This window comes from Eretmochelys imbricata, chromosome 10, assembly GCF_965152235.1.
Source record: "Eretmochelys imbricata isolate rEreImb1 chromosome 10, rEreImb1.hap1, whole genome shotgun sequence".
Taxonomy (NCBI): domain Eukaryota; kingdom Metazoa; phylum Chordata; order Testudines; family Cheloniidae; genus Eretmochelys; species Eretmochelys imbricata.
The window spans coordinates 76,913,402-76,933,976 of NC_135581.1; the positions used below are offsets into that span (position 1 = coordinate 76,913,402).

General features: G+C 42.2%; 1 protein-coding gene across 1 annotated transcript in view; it reads right to left on the minus strand.

Moving 5' to 3' along the window:
- The window catches only part of CERS3 (ceramide synthase 3), a 61,475-nt gene that overhangs the window by 16,266 nt on the left and 24,634 nt on the right, over positions 1 to 20,575 (minus strand). The window contains exons 5-11 of the mRNA XM_077828693.1: positions 19,704 to 19,822; positions 14,128 to 14,185; positions 13,048 to 13,098; positions 12,469 to 12,561; positions 11,125 to 11,253; positions 9,745 to 9,851; positions 8,592 to 8,748 (exon numbers count right to left, since the gene is read on the minus strand). Of these exons, the coding sequence (XP_077684819.1) occupies positions 8,592 to 8,748; positions 9,745 to 9,851; positions 11,125 to 11,253; positions 12,469 to 12,561; positions 13,048 to 13,098; positions 14,128 to 14,185; positions 19,704 to 19,822 (714 nt within the window). The remainder of the gene's footprint in view (positions 1 to 8,591; positions 8,749 to 9,744; positions 9,852 to 11,124; positions 11,254 to 12,468; positions 12,562 to 13,047; positions 13,099 to 14,127; positions 14,186 to 19,703; positions 19,823 to 20,575) is intronic.

Here is a 20,575-nt window from a genome sequence, read left to right on the forward strand (position 1 = left end):
TGGTGGATGGAGGGACACAAAGTTCCACACTTGCCTGATTTGTTTCCCCAAATTTTCTGCCTGAGGATCTCGGACTTGTTCGAAACCCTCAATACCCAAACAGGAATCACATGCTTCACCCACTTTTAAAGTCGAGCAGTGGCAGACACTTCTCTTTTCATTCTTTCTTTTCTTCGTACGGATTGTGGTCAGAGGCCTATATTAGCAGGAGACTTATGTCTGGAATTAGCTTTCACCTTTCTCCACCTCACAGGAGGAGGAATAATTACAGGCAGGGTTCTTTTTTGCCCTCTGCTGCCCAGGCTAGCTGAACTGACCCAGACACCTAATCAGACATGCTGGCCTGGCATCACGCATTTTTCTTTTGCCTCCTTGGTGCAAGCATAGCCACTTACACAGAAGTCACTTGGATGCGGGTGCGGAGAGGGAGGCGCTTACTAAAAAAGGATCTCCTGCCACTCCAGTGCATCAGCTTGATTGTTTTCTTCAAAGACAAGGTTGGAATCTTTATTTCACACTTAGAGTTCACTGTCTAGGTGCGACATGACTGGTACTCTGAGCAAATGAAACTGGCTGGTCAAAAGGGGCCACAGGTGGTAGAAATCATCTTAGTAATCTCTTGAGCCTCTATGAAGCAGCGACCCATCGTGAGCCTGCACGGGCAGAAAGGAGATGGAGCCAGCCTGCTGAAGTTGTCCAGTTAGCAGCCTCTCAGTAGGAAACTCCTCCACCTTTGGAATGGTCTGTCTCCCTGCCAGTCAAAGGTGGGAACTGAAGCCCATAGCCAAGACCAGCACAGGGGTTGAACAGAAATAGAGTATTAGTATCTCAGAATCATAATGTACAGTCTTGTGCATTTTTAAAAGGTGAGGTGGAGAGCTCCCTCCACTGGAAGGGAGGGGAGAAAAAGAGGGGGTTTGGAGGAGTGAGGTTTTGTAGGGGTTTCAGAAAAATCAATGAGCTATCCCAATTGGATCATTATCTGAAACCCAGAACAGATGAGCTGACACACCAGTTGGGAAAGGGTCAGTATATAAAGATCTGGCTTAACAAAGAGATACAGACAGATTTCAAAAGACACCAGACAAATTTGGACCATTTCTTGAGGAAGCATTCAGAGTAAATGCATGCAACTTACTTTTTTTCCATCAGTTTTAGCCCAAGCAGGTGTAGGCGTCCCAAACACCTGAAAAGCATAATCTCAGCTATAGCTAGAGCATAATTGACAATAACCCAAGTCCAAGATATGATACAGGAAAACAACTGTTGCAATCAGTATGTTAAAGGCAGCTTTGAAAACAGCTATCGCTGACATTAGAAATACGGTTTGTTTTTTTCCTTTGCTACAGAAGGTTTGTATTAAACTTCTCTTTGACAGCTGCTCCACTCAAAAACCCATTAAAATGACAAGGTAATGCAGTTGTTAATGCAGAAGGAACTATTCTGAGCATCTAGCATGACCTCTTACATTACACAAGCTTCAGAATTTCACCAAATGGTTCCCAAATCCAGCCCAATACATTATGGCTGACTTAGAGCATATCTTTCAGAAAGACATCCAGGCTTTCTTGAGAGACTTTCAAATGATGGAAAATCTGCCATAACCCTAGGTAAATTATTCCAGAGGTTACTTACCCTCATTTAAAAGAAAAATCATGTTTCATTTCTAGTCTGAATTTCTCTCGCTTCATCTTCGAGCCTTGGGATCTTTTTATGTCTTTGTCGGCTAGATAAAGAGCTCTCAACTATCCAAAATTTTCTCCCTATGTAAGTGCTTATAGATTCTGGTGATGGGGATTCAAACACCTTTCGAATGATGCAGTTTGTGGAGCATTGTGTTACGGATCCATGACAAGGATTATGTGCTCTAAGGGAGGCATGGGGACAGTGCAGACCTGGGTATTGGATGGTGCAGAGCATCCTATCTTACTCATTAGCAATAAGCTTTCTCCCAGAGAAACACAACATGCAACCATCATGGTTATTGTCTAAGACAGGTGTATGAACTAGTAAAAGACCAGCATCCATAGCCATGGCAAACACCACTTGGGCCTGCAATCAGTCTTATTATTTACATTTTCCTCCCCTTTTCCCCTGCAGGTGAATTTGGCAATCCTGTAAGTGAAACCTGTGACCAGGTCTTGGGTCTTAACTAGACTGCTTGTTGTAACAGAATGGGAAACACTGCAGATGAGAGAAAGGCACAAACAGGAACTCATTTCCCTTTACTAGGGAATATGAGCCTCTCTCTGACCTGACTGGCTAGCTCCTTATCTTCAGACTATAAAGAACACCTTGGCCCCAAAGGAAAGGGGGCCAATTTAGAGTTGACTGTTACATGATGGAAAGCTCCCAGAAAAAACTGTAGCTGACTTACACCCAAACACGGGGTAATTTGAAAATCTATAAGAAAGATCTAACTGTTAATTACCAGCACACCAACCTCCCCATGCCCATCTTCAGATACCATACCAAAAAATTTCCTAAAGAAAATCAAACTGTGCTAATCTAATTCAGGGTCAGGGATGCAATCCCATACTTAGGGTGGCCATAAAACTCTGACTGCCAGAAGCTGGGAAGGGAAGACAGGGATAGAGAACTCTCCAAAATTGCCCTGTTCCGTACACTGCCCCTGAAGCTCTGGTGCTGGCCACTGTCAGAAACAGGATACTGGGCTGGATGGACCATTGGTCTGACCCAGTATGGCTGTTCTTATATTTAGTCTGATTTGTGCTTGTGCTTAATCTTCATCCAAGAGAACTCTACCCTGGGATTTTGTCTGAGTAAGGAATGAGTAAAAACTGAGTAAGGATGTGGTCCAGGATGCTTACATCTGAAATGGCAGAGGCAAAAACCACTGGTCCATCAGAAATATCTAGGGGATTTTGCAAATATGGAAGTAGTATTATTTAAGGAAACTGGCATGTTTTAAAGGATGACTTTTGTATGTGAGAAACAACAGTTATTTTCTGCTCTATGTGTAGGGGAAAGTAACTTCTGGTAATGGTGACCATCATGAACCCTAACTAGGAGTGAGCTCTTTGCTTAGCTGGAAAGCAAAATATTAAAAATTAAGAAAGCTACAAGAGTCTCAAAAATAATTTCTGATCACACTGAGGATCTGACCCAATGCCCATTGAAAGACCACCCATTACCTTCTGTCTTTGATGAGCCTTGTATCAGGCCCTTAGCCAGCTGACTCACCTGGAGTGCCCTCCCATTGTCTCCCAACAACGCATATTTTCAGGATTTAAAGCACTATTGCCTTAAGACCTCAACTCAGTCTATTACGGTTTCAACATATACTTTACATCTTCATCTGCCACCATGCATCCCAGGTCGCTAAAATTTGGCCTGGCTGCCCTTCTGTTATGACGGAGCAGCAGCCAGGCCAAATCTGCTGTTGTAGGCCTACGAGTAGGGCAGCACACTGAAATTTTGTGTACGGTGGCAGATCATCTTGAGTGGCCTCTACATTCACTCTCTTTCTGATGTTGGGAACAACATGTTTAATCTCCACGGCATTTTCCTGGTATGATATTCTAAATCAGTGCATATGTACATGCTTCTCTATATGCTTTTTTCTTCTTCTTCTTTTCCTCAGTTTTTCTAAAATATTCTCATATATGGTGACATGATGACTAGACATGTTTCAGAGGTGTTTGAAACCTGATGCAAGTGGATAAAATTTAACCATGTAATTGGGCAATATTACAGAAACACACTAGCAACAAAAGCCACTGGACAGGAAGATGGCTGCCAGCAGTTCCGTACTGCAATTCCCTCACCTAAACAGAAAAGAAGTGACCCTGCAAAAAAAAAAAAAAAAAAAAGTTTCCAACAAAAGTCACCCAAGAGAAATGGTTGTGTGTCTGACCTTGCAGGGCTTTACTTGCTTGAGTAGTTCTTCCGTCCACAAGTAGTGCATGGAAGCCGTGTGAGCAAGGGAGCAGGTCTAAGGTATTTTATTCAAAGCGTTTGATATGGTATCCCATGGTATTCTTGCCAGCAAGTTAAAACAGTATGGATTGGATGAATGGACTATAAGGTGGATAGAAAGCTGGCTAGATCGTCTGGCTCAACGGGCAGTGATCAACGGCTTGATGTCTAGTTGGCAGCTGGTAGTGCCCCAGGGGTCAGTCATAGGGCTGGTTTTGTGCAACATGTTCATTAATGATCTGGATGATGGGATGAATTGCACCCTCAGCAAGTTCATGGATAACACTAAGCCAGGGGGAGAGGCAGATACACTGGAGGGTAGGGATACAGTCCAGAGTGACCTAGACAAATTGGAGGATTGACCCAAAAGAAATCTGACAAGGTTCAACAAGGACAAGTGCAGAGTCCTGCACTTAGGACGGAAGAATCCCATGCACTGCTACAGGCTGGGGACTGACTGGCTAAGCAGCAGTTCTGCAAAAAAAAGGACCTGGGGATTACAGTGGACAAGAAGCTGAATATGAGTCAACAGTGTGCCCTTGTTGTCAAGAAGACTAATGGCATATTGGGCTGCACGTTTTTATTAGTAGGAGCATTGCCAGCAGACTGAGGGAAGTGATTATTCCCCCTTATTTGTCACTGGTGAGGCCACATCTGGAGTATTGCATCCAGTTTTGGGCCCCACACTACAGAAAGGATGTGGACAAATTAGAGAGAGAGTCCAGCGGACGGCAACGAAAATGATTAGGGGGTTGGGGCACATGACTTATGAGGAGAGGCTGAGGGATCTGGGCTTATTTAGTCTGCAGAAGAGAAGAGTGAGGGGGGATGTGATAGCAGCCTTCAACTACCTGAAGGGGGGTTCCAAAGAGGATGGATCTAGGCTGTTCTCAGTGGTGGCAGATGACAGAACAAGGAGTAATGGTCTCAAGTTGCAGTGGAGGAGGTATAGGTTGGATATCAGGAAAAACTATTTCACTAGGAGGGTGGTGAAGCACTGGAATGAGATTCCTAGGGAAATGGTGGAATCTCCATCCTTAAAGGTTTCTAAGGCCCGGCTTGACAAAGCCCTGGCCAGGATGATTTAATTGGGGTTGGTCCTGCTTTGAACAGGGGGTTGAACTAGATGATCTCCTGAGGTCTCTTCCAACCCTAATCTTCTATGATACTATGAAATATTTTTGTGTTTCACAAAAATTTTCATAAAGTTTGCCTGAGAAATGCAATTGTTCTGTTCCTTTAAGTTCTTGCCCATATGGATATAGAGAGATTATGTATGCACCAGATTCTCTGCTTTGATCAGACCAGGGCAAAGTAGCTCAACACACCAGCCATCAACTCTCAACACACCAGAGGATCCTCCCTACCCGAGGTTCCTTAGGTGGTGCAGTGGTTCCCTACACTAATCACTTGGCTACCAGCACAGAGGTTATGGCCGGGGAAAAGGGAGTAGGAACAGGGTCTCCTTACCATTCCAATCCAGAGGAAGGTTTTTTTCAGCAGTTAGGAGGCTAACCTGGGACTCAGGAGACCTGGTTTCAGTTCCCTGCTCTGCCACAGACTTCCTGTGTGACCTTGGGCAAGTCGCTTAGCTGCTCTGTCCCTTAGTTTGCCATTTGCAAAGTTAGGATAATAGCACGGCCCTAGCTCAGAGTGGTGTTGTGAGGATAACTCCATTAAAGATCATGAAGTGGCTCAGATACTCCGGTAATGGGAGTCATAAGGACCTAAGAAAGGTAGGTAGATTCCTAGCTCCTGGAACAGAGCCTTGGAGCGGTTGACAGTGGACCAGCTATAATTTTCCCTGGGGATCCAGCCCACACAGAACTGGTCAGGTCACAGGGGATGCAAAGGTGATTTAGAAACATTTTGTGCTTCAGGCATGCTGAGTCCCCACCAGAGGATCTGGCCTCATGCGGCTGATCATCTTCAACAGCTTCTTCCCAGTTCAAAAGTGACCTAGTTTTCCCATTCTCAGCAGATTGCTGTTGCTTTAAAACAATGTCAAAAATGGCCTGTCTTCTGAACGCATTCCCTTCATTTTGGGCAGAGAAACGAAAACCTTTGCTAACGCGAGGGTGACGGTTTACTGGCGCTCCCCTAAAATAGCAACAGTTATTGGCATAGCATATGTGAATAATAAATGTGTCATAAAAAAAAAAAAGTATTAGCCCCTTCTGTATCCTTCACGATGCTGCCTTGCAAGCAGCATTCTTTCAAAAGTTGGCTTTGCGTCTTTGGAGGCCCAAGCTGATTTCACAGCCAAGTTTGCCACTGCTGTGGAAAACGGGCTCCACATGCAAGCCAGCTGAAGTCATCTGGGCTGGAGAGGACGAGCGCTGGGGTTGCTGCCACTGTAAAAGTGCTGTTGGACACAGACTTTTCACAGGGCTGTGTAAAGGACAAAAAATCCACAGCGGGGCTGCCAGCTTGACACCTTCCTATCGCTCAAGATGGCTAATCCCGGGCAGTGGTTACTTACAATAAACCACGTCTGTCCCTCGCAGAGACATAAGCAGTTAAGTAAATGGGGAGCTCTTTTATTCCGTAAAGAGTCTTACGCCACCCTCGTCGCTGTAGTCCATGAGCACATTCCAGCAGTGCCCTGCCATGGCACTGGCCAACAGGGAAGCGGGAGCTGTGCCAAAAAGCTACCCAAAAAGCTACCCAAAAAGCTACCGGGAGAGGAGATTTTAATAGCAAATTGAAAGCAAATTGCGCTTTGCACCCTCTTCCCCCTTTACTTCCACTCCCCTGTGGGAGGAACACACAACATTCAGTGCCGTACTGTGGGAGACTCACTTCCTGCGCCATGACCTCTCGTATTATATAAGCCAGAATTATATAGACTTTTCATTTGCACTCAGTATTCCGTTCCGGGCATCTGCATTTTCCTGATTTACAAGGAATTTGTTTTCTGCATCTTTCTTAATTAACATCTGTGCCTGAGCAAAGTTCTTGACTAGGTCTTTCCAGGGTGTAATTCGTGGCATATTTACACATTTCTATTCTAAGTAAAATAATAAAAAAAAAATAGAATGGAATATTTCTATTCTCCTAAGATGTTCCACAGCGTTAACTGTTTGAGATAACTGAGCTTGTTGGCCCTTTTTTAAATTACATAATTTGGAGCCTCAGAAAAACTCACTAGTTTCGATAGAGAGTGGCACAGGTGTAATTAGCAGAATGTTAAACATTTCTTCTGAGATCCTTTTTTTAAATGCTGCTTTTGTCCCTACCTAGGCTACAGTGAAAAGATTGCACAGTTCCCTACAACAGCTACACCATTAGGCATTCAAATGGTACATGGCTCCTCGCAAAATGGTCTCTCCTGCCAGTTTCACACAGGAACCCTCCATTCACAGTGGAGCTAGTTTATAGCCTTAAATGGTGCACTAGTCTTCTGTTGGTGTGCTGCTGACGGGATTTCACTTAGCGTGAACTCTGTAATGAAACTCCAAATAGAAGGAAACTTCCCAAGTGTTTCAATGCACTACACAATTCTAGTTAAAGCGAGCCTCAGTTTAGAATAAAATGTCTCGGGGGGAGCAGGGAAAGGAGAGAATGACATTGCTTCAAGAGAGTCCACTGTATTTCGCTTTAGAAATGTGCAATGCAACCAACTGCACCACAGCATTCAATCCTTATCTTGACACTCATTCTATGGCTCTAGGCTGAAGTGCATTAACAGCAAAATATACTTTATCCATTTATATGTCTACATCTCATGGAACAATATTTAAAACTGCAAATGAACAGAGCCAGGGGAAAATAACTTAGGAAATGGCAAACTGTTTTATCTTCATAAGCAATTACACTCTCAGGGCTTTGACTGGTGTAAATTGGTGTAGCATTATGGGCTTCAATGGAGCTATACCAATTTACACCAGTTTAAGGTCTGGCAGTTAATACTGATCTGGATATAGAGGGTAGCCTTTACTAAGGATTGTCTCTAGTAAGTCATATTGTGTCTTAAATCAACCAGTTTAGCCATTTAATTTCCAGTTGACGTTTGTTCAACTTTTGGTCAAGCATACTTCCACTAGGCAAATTAGTCTTGTTGGTCTCTTGGGTATTGCAAAGACAAGTTTTACTGTCTCATGATATAAGGCAGTATCTGAGTTTTTTTCCTAATATCCAAGATTATAATGGGTAAGGATAGCAGATGCAGGGACTGGAGCTCAGAGTTAGACACTCATGTAGAACTTTGGTTGCAAGTTGTCTTATTTATCTTGATATGGCATTGAAAGATTTGATTCCTCTCATTCTTTAGAAGGTTGACCTGCTCATTTTCATAAGACAAGTAATAATTTCTTACACTAGGTTCCACATTTTCAAAAAAGCTCTGCTTTGAGGCCAGATTTTCAAGAAGGCTCAGCTCCCATGTAAGCATCAAATAAGGGGCCAGATTTCCAAAAGGGCTCAGAGCATGAGGAACTGAGTCCATATAAAAATCTGGTCACAGGTGTCACCATCGGAGCTGCTGGATGCTGTGCAACTTTTGAAAAATCTTTCCCTTATTTTGGTGCCTCATTGAAAATCTGGTCCTAATGGGTGAAGGAAAAAGTAAGAATCTTTGTGTAAATCTATCAAAGATACAATTCAGCGTTTGAGGTTTCCCACATCTTTCGGCAGAAGCCTGAGTTACTTACCTTTAGGAACAGGAATTTATTCAAAATCTTGAGAACATAGTAGCCCCAGTAAAGATGGAGCCCTTGCAGAATTAGAAGCTGCCCATTGAAGATGAAATACGCTATGACGATTGTTGAGGAGTAATAGGAAGGCAGATATAATGTGCCATGTAAAATCCTGAAAAGTAAAGGCAATTGTTACAAAACAAGGAACACAACATGCATGCCTGAGATATTTAGATTTTTTTAAATTGATTAGCTTCATCACCTTGCTATGTACTCAAAATATTTAAAACTGCAAAGTCTAAACATTCAATAATAAATCTTGGCTCTACTGAGATGTGCAGTATGCTATTAAAATGGTCTTCCGAAGCCAAGCATTTTGAGAGTTGCATATAAATGGTTTAAATATGGTTAAAAAATTCCATTATCGCCAAACAGGAAAGTGTATGTAGGATAGGTACATTGCTATTCAAAAGATTTTCTTCATCATTTTCAATGCTAATTCCCCCCAGTCTCTAGGCCCAATCCTGAAATCCTTATTCCAGTGAAATGCTGAAGGAATTTAGGATTTGACTCTTTGTTAATTAATTCATGTGTTTATTTTTTCTTGAGCCTCAATTTCAATTTCATAGCTAGGTTGTTTCTTTTTGTTTTATACTCTTCAGTTGCTTCATTTACTGTTTCCAAACTCAGGAGTGAAGACATAAGACTCCATAGAGCAAAATTACTGGAGATCACTTGTGCAGTTAATTTAAAAAAAAACACACAAAAAAAAACCAAACCCACACCAATAAAAACCAGGAAGACAAAACATAGGGGCATTTTGGAAATGCAGAAAGTGACAGAGAATTAAGAAAGGGTTGGGCAATCAACTTGCAGGCATATTATTAATATAACCAGCTGGTGTCCCTGAAAAATGCTACATAAAATCCATTGTAGTAAACTCAAGCTACGCTGCACATCTTAAGAATTTTAATGAGCCAAGATTAGGTACTATCCCCCTTGTATTTATCATTTAATAGTTGCTAATCTGACCTCTGAAAAATAACAACAGATCTTCTCCTGAAGCCACAACACATCCAGTTCCTTTTCCTTTTCATCCAAACCTTAACCAACCTCCTTCTGAAAAGAAAATGAAAGAGGAATTGTGACTGAACCAAATGTTACTTACCAAAAAGGGAAAAGGATAATCCGTGTGATGAAGAACACGACAGAGAAGATGACGAAGAGAGTATTGCAGGTTTTTTCCCAACGAGCGTAATTAAACATTTTGGCTGACTGAAATTGAATAAAAACCAACCAAACATGTTCAGAGACATTTATTAGCCTCAGAAATAGCTCCTATTTAAGTTCCTATAATTAAGGATTTAGATTAAAGAGAATTCCCATCCACTTTGGCAAAAATAGCAACCATTTTAATGTTACTTGATAAAATAATAACAAAACATATTCCATGTTGATATTGTTCCTTTCATCTCAAAAGGAAAGGACTCTATGTGAAAGGCCTTACAACAACTCTCTGATTAGAACATTAAGTTAGTTGCAAGACCTTCCATTCCCCAGGTTTGCAACAGATTTAAAGGGGCTGCAGTCACAGAGGAGAGGGGAGACTTAGGCCCTGCTACACACACAGGAATAGCTCTGATTCAGCCATCAGTGGCAAGCAATCAGCATAGCTGCACCAGAGCTGACCCCTTACATGTAGATAAGGGCATGTTGGTTTGTCTCCCTCAGTGCTTGATCCACAGAGGATATGAGTCTGTTCTAGCTTGGCTCTTTAATTCAAACTCTAGAGGCTCGTGCTTTTAGCTCTGGAAGTCCCTGGTTCAGCCCCCAGTGTATTGGCCAAGCCTGCGTCTGTCACAATGAGGTTTTTACCGATTGAGTTAACTGAGAATTGTCTCATTCCTAAAGCCGCAGCAAACCCGTGTCTACACTTAGAGGGTCATCACCAGTGCAGCTACCCCAATTACTGGCCCCAACTGACCGAATCTGGGCTGTTTCCAAGTGTGGACAAAGGTTGATGGGCCATTCTCTGCTCTCAGTAACACTGGTGTAAATCTAGAGTAACTCCACTGACGTAAGCACCACTTTGTGCTGGCCCTGCTGCAGAGGGGCAAGTTTCATCTTGTGGAACTCAACAGGAGTGCCACACTCAGAGACTGTTAAGGATCAGGCCACAAATAAGAAGTTAAGCGAGTCTGGATAACGTTTCAGATGCTAATCCAGACCAAACCTCTTAAGATTTGCCCATCGCTACAAACTGCCCATAGGTTGGCCAATTTTGTCTAATTTTAACTGCAAAAGAAGATCAATCAAGGTGCACAGCTGAAATTCTAGCCCTAATTTCACACTACAGGACTTCTCTTCCTGTCTGTTTTCAACTGCCCAAAGTTATTCAATGACAAGAGGTCAGACTTGGTGATCGAATGGTCCCCTTGGCCTTACAAATCTATAAAAACATTTCTTAATGGGGACGGAAGGGGGAAAGAGGGGAAAAAACCTGCCGCTGAACAAAACCTGAGCGATAAAAATTGAATGTGAGGTTTACCTCAAGCCAGAAGTCTGCAGTGTCATGTACAATCATCACTAAGGTCCCAATACGAACGTAATTGCTGCACCAAGAACAAGCCATCAAAACAATGGCTGCCAAATGGTGAACGACATGGGCCATAAAGTCCTACGAATAAAATAAAAACCAAAAATTTAAAGAAAACAATATTACTTTCTAAAACGGACATTTAACAAATGTAGTGACACAGCAGGCACTGGTGGGATATCAAACTGGAGGTTGCAACAGAAGCAGAGAGGGCGTGCAATGCACCGGCTTTGTATGCACAAGCTCTAGAGTGATGCTGTCCTCTCGTCAGTAGTTCTCAGCCTTTTTGGGCTCAGGACCCATTTGTAAATGTTTATAAGCCTGGGGTGGAGGCCCAGTGGGTTTAGTCAGATCCTGCCCACTGGAGGGGTTGGGTCCTGCCTCGCAGTCATCCCACAGTGGCATCTCCTGCATCTCCTGTGCTGTGGGGCTGGCTGGGCGTGGCTCTCCAATCTGGGCATCGCAACCCCTGGAGTTGCAGCATCACTCAGGTTTGGCCCTGCTGTCCTGACTGGACCAAATTTGTGTGAGTGGAGTTATGACCTGGCTCATGGGGTTACAGTGTCTCTCAAATTTGGTCTACCTGGACTCCTGTTGTCATGATGGCTGGGCTAAACCTGATTGGTGTTGGGACCCCAGAGGCTGCAGTGTCTGGAGCGGGGCTGGCTGGGCTCGCCTCCCTGCGGGACAGGAGCTGCTGTGTGACTCTTTGAAACTTTCTGGCAACCCAATTTTGGGTCCCAACCCCTGGGCTGAGAAACCCTGCTCTAGTGGCTCACCCCATGGAGAGGCTATATGACCTGCTACTGTTATCAGGTATGGGAATTCTCCTTCAGCTCAGGTGGTAAAAGCTTGTGGTTTGGGAGTGGAAGGATCAAGCTTTTAGTCCCAACCTCCCCATTTGTTGGATTTGACAGAACTGTGATGTTGTTTTATTGCAGGGGCAAGGGATACCTCTTAGTATACCCACAATTATTACAGGGGTCAGATACTCCTGGTCCTTCTCCCTGCCTCATACCCACACATAGAAAATATTACAGAGGTGAGGTTTACTCCTGGCTACACAGACCGATTACTTTGGGGTAAGATATCACTCACCCCTTCCCCCACCACTTGTTGTTGAGGGGGCAAGGGATGGCTGGGGTCATCCTGGCCATATCATATTCATCAAATAGCTACTGACTCGAAGGTTCAAGCAGTGATTATTTCAGAACCTGCCACAGTGTTTTCTTAACAGAAGAGTAACACTCATAAGAGAATCAAAGACTTTGCTTGCAAATAATTGTAAATACTTGCCTTCCTTTTGATGTCAGTACCAAGGGTAAACAACAGAGACCAATAGAAACTAATCTCGGCCATGTAATACCAATATTGGGATGATAGCAAGGACTGTAAGGAAGAAAATATTCATTTTTTCGCTAGTCATTTCAATGCATTGCAACAAATGAATACAAAATACCATGGACTTATTTACCCTTCTTTTGCTCTTTTACTTAATCTGAGTTTGAAAACTGAAATAATGTTCTGAGGTTTATTAAGGAGCAAAACATTCTGAGAGCCAAATCTTTCAGGCTTTGTTCAGGCAAAACTCCCAGTTTCTTCAGCTCCTCCAGATTCTAGCATGCCTTCTCTGTCAGTGACCTGCTCTATATGCAGAGTGCACCTGCATTTATTTGCAAACCAGTGAAAATAAATCAAGTCCATCATTATTATTTACAAATTAAAATTTTAACATATTCACATATCTGATAACTGAAACTGAAGTAGTTTATTTATATTAAAAGCCCATGCATCTATCTAAACTGTGAAAGGGCTATACTGGGGAAAACCACAAAAATACCGTGTTGATCAATGCAACAATTCTGAAGAGCTCACCTGAAATGGATAGCCAACCCACACTTGCCATATATCATAAAACCAAGGTTTCTGGGGAAGACAGAACCATGCAAAGAATGAGCAGTTAGTCAATCTTAGCTCAGAAGCATTTAAAAAGTGACTCTAGGATGAAGCAGGATTATCAATTATATTCTCATACTACATTTTCTCTATCAACTGTACCCTAACGCAATCACGTGTCCCAGGTTTAATAGGCCAGTCCCCGTTCTTCATATGACGTCCCAAATGTCTTGGGAGATTTTGGGGGCACCTGAAATGTTTCACCTTTCCATTTTATAAAAGAAATCCCATGTCTTGAATGATAAGTACAGTTTGTTCAACAGCATTGCTACAGCTATTAGAATTTGTATTGTCTTTATCAGGCACAAACTTTCCAGCAGAACAAGCACTCAGCAAGATGAACAGTGCTTGGAGTGAAGAAAAATGCCAAATGAGCACCTAAACTATCAAAGCTGTTCTTTTGCTCAAAATGAATGTTAATGACATCTGTTCAGTGTTTTATGATAAACTCATTCAGAACATTAGCTTACAGGGAAAAATCTTCTACTCCAACAACAAGAACACACATATTGATGTTGGGTATTGACAATAGCAACCCCAGTGAACGTTTAAAAACAAAAAGTGTTCTTTTGTTTTTTGTCTGAATGTGACTCTAAAAAATTTACAACAAAAGTCTCCTGGTATTTGATTTTGAAAATATGGCCACGTTACATGAAATCTGTAAGGCACATTGTAAAACCATCACTCACCCATCTATTAAATAACACAACACTGCCTGACAATAATGATTTCTGCAATTCTTCCTTAAAATGCTGGTTAGACGTAAAATTACATTTTATTGAGAAAGAAAAATAGTAAGTTTAAATGTAAATAAAATCTGGGTGAAAAGCGTAGGCTGTAATTTAGATTATAATACTTTATAAAACAGCATTATGGTTTGAATCCAAAGCCCACTGAAGTCAATTGGAAATCTTCCACTGACTGCAAAGGTCTTGGGAATATGCCCTTATTTTGTTAAAAGTGTGATAAAAATTGAAAATCTCCCCCAAATTAACTTACATCATATAGAAATATAAATCCAGCAATGGATGATGTGAGATAAAATGAAAATCGCCAGCTGCAAAACAAAAACAAAAAAAGGAAAATCAGAACCATTATTGCTCCTTCATAGACATTATGCAGAAGTGGAATTGTGGCAGCCAGTCAGCGTGGCAGGAGACTGCACAATTACTGAGACATACAATGTACAGCTTTATCCTCTCCCTGGCTGTGTCTACCAATCACCATATGATTATCTCTCAATCACCATGATGCAATTATTTCTCTTTTGGATTGGCTAAGAGTTATTATTAACCAGGTGTAGGGATTTACATAACCACATTATGGCTAAGGAATGTGCACATTTCTCTGTTATGATTGTCTAAAGTAACCCCTCTCTTCTGATGGCCTTTACAGAATGTCTTTCACACTGGAAAAATATTGATACAATGAACATCCATAGCAAATGGCAATTCGATTTCAAGTGACATATATGTATGTATGTTATAGGTGAGGCTGGTAGCACCATCTTATGTTAAGTTTGCCCGACACTTCCCATTGCATAGTCTCTCTCTCTATTACTGTCAGATAGTCACATTTGAATAAGAACTTTTTCCTGTCATGGGGCGACTGGCCCCTTTAAGGGGAATCAGGGCCCAGTCTTCCTGGAGCTGCCTTCTGAACACCCAACTAAGGGGTAACTGACTGCCCCGGGTAGCTACTTAAAGATTAGTTAGTAAACGAACATCTGGACCTAGTATAAAGGTTATTTCGGGTTAGTGATGGTAGGTACTCTCATGGAGAAGGTGCTCCTAGAGAGAAGTCTCCCACAGAGGAAATGTTTGTTCCCAGGGACAGGAAGCCGGTCAGGGGAGCTCACTGGGGAAAGGACCTACAAGGTACGCTCCCAGAGAGAGGAGATCGTTAAGGGAGAGCTACAAGTAGCAGGCCACCAGAAAGGCCTGGTCCCAGTAAAGGGACCTCTAAATAGTGGCAGGAAGGCCAGCCTGTCAGGAACCACAGGCTGTCCCTGAGAAAAGCAATGGTTGGCAGGTCTCCATAGACCTCTGGCTCTGGGGAAAGATTCTTCTCAGGTAGTGGCAAGAGACCAGACTTCAGGAAAGGAACCCGAGTCAAGAGAACCCGGCTGGTAAAGGACCTGGACAGAGGCAAGCAATGGACTCAGGTGTGACAAAAAGTAAGACTGACTCTGTCTCCCAGCTAAAACACTGGGGATAAAAGTTTTACTTACACTTTGTGTTGGCCTTTTCTGTTAATAAATGAGACCCTCCAAAGGGGGCAGTCTTTAGTACCTAAAGGTCTGACTAGACTTCTTTATACCCCAGGTGAGGGGAAATCAAGGTAAAGGTCAGCCAGGGCACCATTTCTGGGGTGTGTTAGGCTATAGATATTCAGGCCTGTCTGTAAAGGCCTATACTCTAAGAATTTAGGTGTATTCTTATCACTTGGCTAATTATAGAGGTATAAAAGAAAGAATCAAAATCAGTCTGCTGGTGTAAGGGCCTTCTCTTACTGTGACAGTCTGAGGCCCTGTTCTTAGGCTAAGGCCTTTGGCTAAGCAGCAGAGGCAGCCATAAGCTGGGAAGCGACCGGTCACATCCTCACATTCCAAACTAGTCACATTGAAATAAGGTGCTATTGGGCTGTTAGGCACTATCAGGACAGGATTGTATTCCTATCGCCTCCAGAGAAAGGGAAGTGCCTAGAAAATGTAAAAGGAAAGTTTGATAGCATCCTGTCTGGCAAGAACCCACTTATCAATAGCTGGGATGTGAAATCCTCACTTCTGTATTGTCTTGTCATTATGGTTCCCACTTTGCTATTGTTTGTCTGTATAATCTCTGTCTGGTTCTGTGATTGTTTCTGTCTGCTGTATAATTAATTTTGCTGGGTGTAAACTAATTAAGGTGGTGGGATATAATTGGTTACGTAATCATGTTACAATATGTTAGGATTGGTTAGTTAAATTTCAGGAAAATGATTGGTTAAGGTATAGCTAAGCAGAACTCAAGTTTTACTATATAATCTGTAATCAATGACGAAGTGGGTGGGTGTGGGTGGGAGGGTGAGGGTGAGGGAAATGGGGGTAAGAAAATTGGAATCATGTTTTGCTAAAGGGGGAAATGGGAACAGGGAATGGGAGTAACGAAGTTGGAATCATGTTTGGCTAAGGGTAGGAATGGGAACAGGGACACAGGTGTAAGGCTCTGTGGTGTCAGAGCTAGGAAGGAGGATACTAAGGAAGGAAACTGGAATCATGCTTGCCGGAAGTTCACCCCAATAAACATCGAATTGTTTGCACCTTTGGACTTCGGGTATTGTTGCTCTCTGTTCATGCGAGAAGGACCAGGGAAGTAAGTGGGTGAGGGAATAAGCCCCCTAACAGGGTAGCCTGCCCTATAACACCTTCACAATCCTATTTCTCCTAAGGGCCCAAGAACCACCTTTTGCAAGGTGGTGAGCACCATTAACTACTACTAAAAATCTACGGGGCACTGAGGGCACCACTTACCAACTTGTTTTAGTTCGGAATCAAACAACCTTCTATTGGTCTCATAACAGAAAAGGTAGAAAACAGCAAAGCTGTAGCAGACTGAGCAAGTTTATATCTCTTTGCCTGATCTTGGTTGACCCTTGGGCCAGGGTAGCTAGCATTTCGCTGAGCCTGATATTTGGGTTTGGGCGGAAGCCATGTGGCACTTGGTGTTTGTTAAACAGCTTTTATCCAAACCAGGCAAAACATGAACTGAAATCTCCAAACAAAGCTTACAAGTGAACTGAAACCATATTGTTCCTTACAGATCTCATAAAGAGATGTTGTAAATTCTAGCCAGCCCAGCACTGTAGTAATAGCTCAGGAGTCTGAGTAGGAGGTAACGGTCCTGAATTTGGGAAGGGCGAAGGATTGGGTGGGGGAAGAGGGGGGCATTCCATGCCTATTTCTTAAGATGATGGAAATGCAATGCATTACGCTAATTTCCTTTTCTGCAGGGATTGGTCTGACTCAACCCCCAGCTTATCTCAAAGCAACTATTGCTGGCCAAGGAGGGCTCCAACCAACATGAAAATGTTGCTTGATTTCACGTGTCAAGAGTGGGAGTAGAGACAGACATGAGACCCAAATCTGGTGAGAATGTTTTCTTAATTAACAGTGTTTCATAATGCTGTTAAGAAACAGAGCTGCAGAATGACCAAGCAGATTTGACATGCTGCAGAAGATGAGACAAGATAGAGCCCTGATAAGGAAGCTGCCTACACTAGAACTAATCCATAGACTGATACAGAGAAGATGACTTTATATTCATGTAAAATAGCACCTGAGACAAGATGAGAGAGCTGTAACCTAGGAGAGCATGTATGAACAAAGGCAGCCACACCTTGTCTTGCACTGCCCTGCCTCAAAGCCAGTGTCACAGGTGGAGCCAATGAGCGGATCAACATCTTAGCCAGCATATGCCGTTTGCAGGGGTTCATGCAGTTCCCCCCCACCCCCCAGTTTTCAGCCCATTGCAGACCTGATGATGTAAGGTGCTGATACCGAATTCTGTGAAGCAAGTGCTTAACTTTAAGTATGTGAATAGTCCTGTTGAATTCAACGGGCCTATTCCTGTGCTTAAAGTTAAGCATGTGTTTAAATACTTTCCTGGATCAAGGCCAGCGCGTTCAGCATCTTGCGGGATTGATCTCTTAGACTCTAATCCTGCAAAGATTTATGCATGTGAGCAGTCCCATTGACTTCCGTGGGAAAGCCCATGTGTAAGTCTTTGCAGGACTGGGGCCTCAGTTTACACTCAACTGTGTTTTGCTGTGAATTTGTAATTTGAACATATCCCAGAACCCAAAGCAAAACTCACTCACAGGTTCTAATGAAAGACAATGGGATTTATACTCCTATATCACTTAGACTTATTATACTAGTAAAGTTTTGCCAGCATAATTATTCATTTTGCCAAAATTGTTATTTCAGTAAAAGCCCTGATATGGATGCAGTTATATAGACATAAAGGTGCCCAACAAAGGCACAGATTATTTTGGTTCCCCCAAACCAGTAGAAACTATACGGCTATGAGCACTTTACACTAGTATATGTGAATCCACACTAGGAGTTTTGGTCACTTTAATTATGCTAGTAAAAGTGTAGACAAGACCTTAGCTGCTTTTGAAAATCTCTCTTAAATACTTTGTCTGTCTTGGCATTATGTGCACACAGGTTTTGTTGTTGATGAACATTTTTGTCATTCAAAATGATTTATTAATGTCTGATTTATGTGAACATATTTCAGTTTATGTTCACAAGCTGTTCTCCATGAGTAACCAGTATTCATGCTGTGTCGCTTAAGTCACATGCTGCTGTTTCTGCTCCCTGATAGGACCCCAAAACCCCAAAATGGCTTTCAAGATAGCAGCACAAATACATATTTGAACAAGGACTAACAAGACATTCTCTTTCAGCCCACACTTTTTGCAAACAAAAGTTTGTTCCTATTCTCTGCAAGATTCCATTGACAGCAAGTGCTGTAGCTGTATCTTATGAACAAATATCAAGCACAATGAAGAATAAAAGAGAAGACTTCAGTGAGATGCCAGGACAAATTCTAAGCTGCTTCAAGAAAGAAGAGTAACTGCTGAAGTAAAATATCAGCTCATCAAACTGGAGACAGATGAACAGAGGACACCCATTTGCTTGCAAACCTAAAGAAACCCTGATAAGAAAGAGAAAACTTCATTTTTTTTAATTATTATTTTTTCGTGTTCTGGTACATACTATTTGCTAAACATTTCAGTAAAGATTCAATAATAAAAATATTATATATTAAGTGAACTGATATTAAATGGCACTGAATGCATGTGAAAATACATGCATATACATATTAAATAGCACATTGGTAAGATTTATCTAAGTGAGAGGAGTCCAGAATTTAGTGTTGTCACAACCATACAAGTTTTCATCCCATCCACTGTGAAACATAGGACCTACAGAATTGGGAATTTTTTTACAAAAATAAATCACTACTGAAATGTAACAAAGATGCAATATTCTACCATATCATTATTTTTAAGATTCAAAAGTCTCCCTAAATCCTGCCTGGAAACCCACTCCATTTAGTGGAACATGGGAGGCAGGATTTGGACTTTACATAGCACTCATTATAATGTTAATCCTTATGATGGTTCTTTCATTAACTGCCATGACAACAAAAATAATTGGGGTATTCCAAACAATACGGGCTAGCGAATCCCTGGCACCAGGCAAATGAAAAGGACCATGGTGATTTTATCTGCTCTACCAATTTCCTGCAGTGGGGTCTTGGCTAAGTCCCTTCACTTTCCTATGCCTCAGTGTCCCCATCTGTAAAATGGGAATGTTAAAAGGGATCCCAAAAGCTACAAAGATGTCAAAAGTGACTTGCGATTAGAGGGGCTCTGCTTGTCATACCTTTGAGGCCAAAAAGCTCTACACAGCTACAGTAAGGGAGCCCACTTAAGGGGAACTCAAGTTGGGCACCTAAAATTAGTAGCCACTTTTGAAATATGCAGGCTCACAATAATCAAAACAGGTAGTTTTCTCTTCCTACCAAGCTTCCTGGAATTTCCGAAGCATCGTTGGGAGCTCAAGGTTTCGCCGTCTCCTAAACCACTTTTCCACCAAATGAACTGTCCAGTTACACTTTTTGGCCAGGCCTTGCATCTCAGACTGTAAAAGGAAAGAAGCGTGTCAGTGGCAAAAAGTAACATCTACATCAGGTATCAGCTCCACCGACTTTGTATTTTAAAGAACAATGTCCTGAAATAGGCAGGTCAGTCAATTTTTTAAAACACAAACCATTAATGTGATCTATTTACAGTTTGCCTGATAGCTTTTGGATCTAATTCCTGAACATTCATCATTGACATGTTATCTGTCAGCTATTCTCTGTAAAAAAGGACACTGATTCGCCCCTCGCCATGGACATATTGTGCAGTTTTATGATGCAAGCTCCTTAGGTCTCATGCATGTAAATGAAGCAGATGTGAGATTTACAGGCCTAGAAGAAGAACAATTGTCTTTCTGTTTGCCTCAGAGGATTCAGGAAGTTAACATTTGTTTTTCATCACTGCAGCATTTACTGCTATGAATGAGAGATTTGAGCGGGGAGGATTTGGTACAATGCCATGTAACTTACTCATTGACACTCTGGAAGCCACAAAGTGGCTTTAGCAAATGACAACTGGTTATTATATTGTATAAAGTGAGGGAGGATGGTCTTGTGGTTTAGTCACAGGCCTGGGAATCAAAGGAGATCTGGATTCTATTCCCAGCTGCCAAAAGTTGCTGTATGACACTCTCTCTCTGCCTCAGTTTCCACATCTGTTGCACGGAGATAAAATAATTAAAACTTGGCACTTATCTTCAAAGATTAATCCTCACGACATTCCTATACTGGTAGATGGGTAATTATCACCTTTG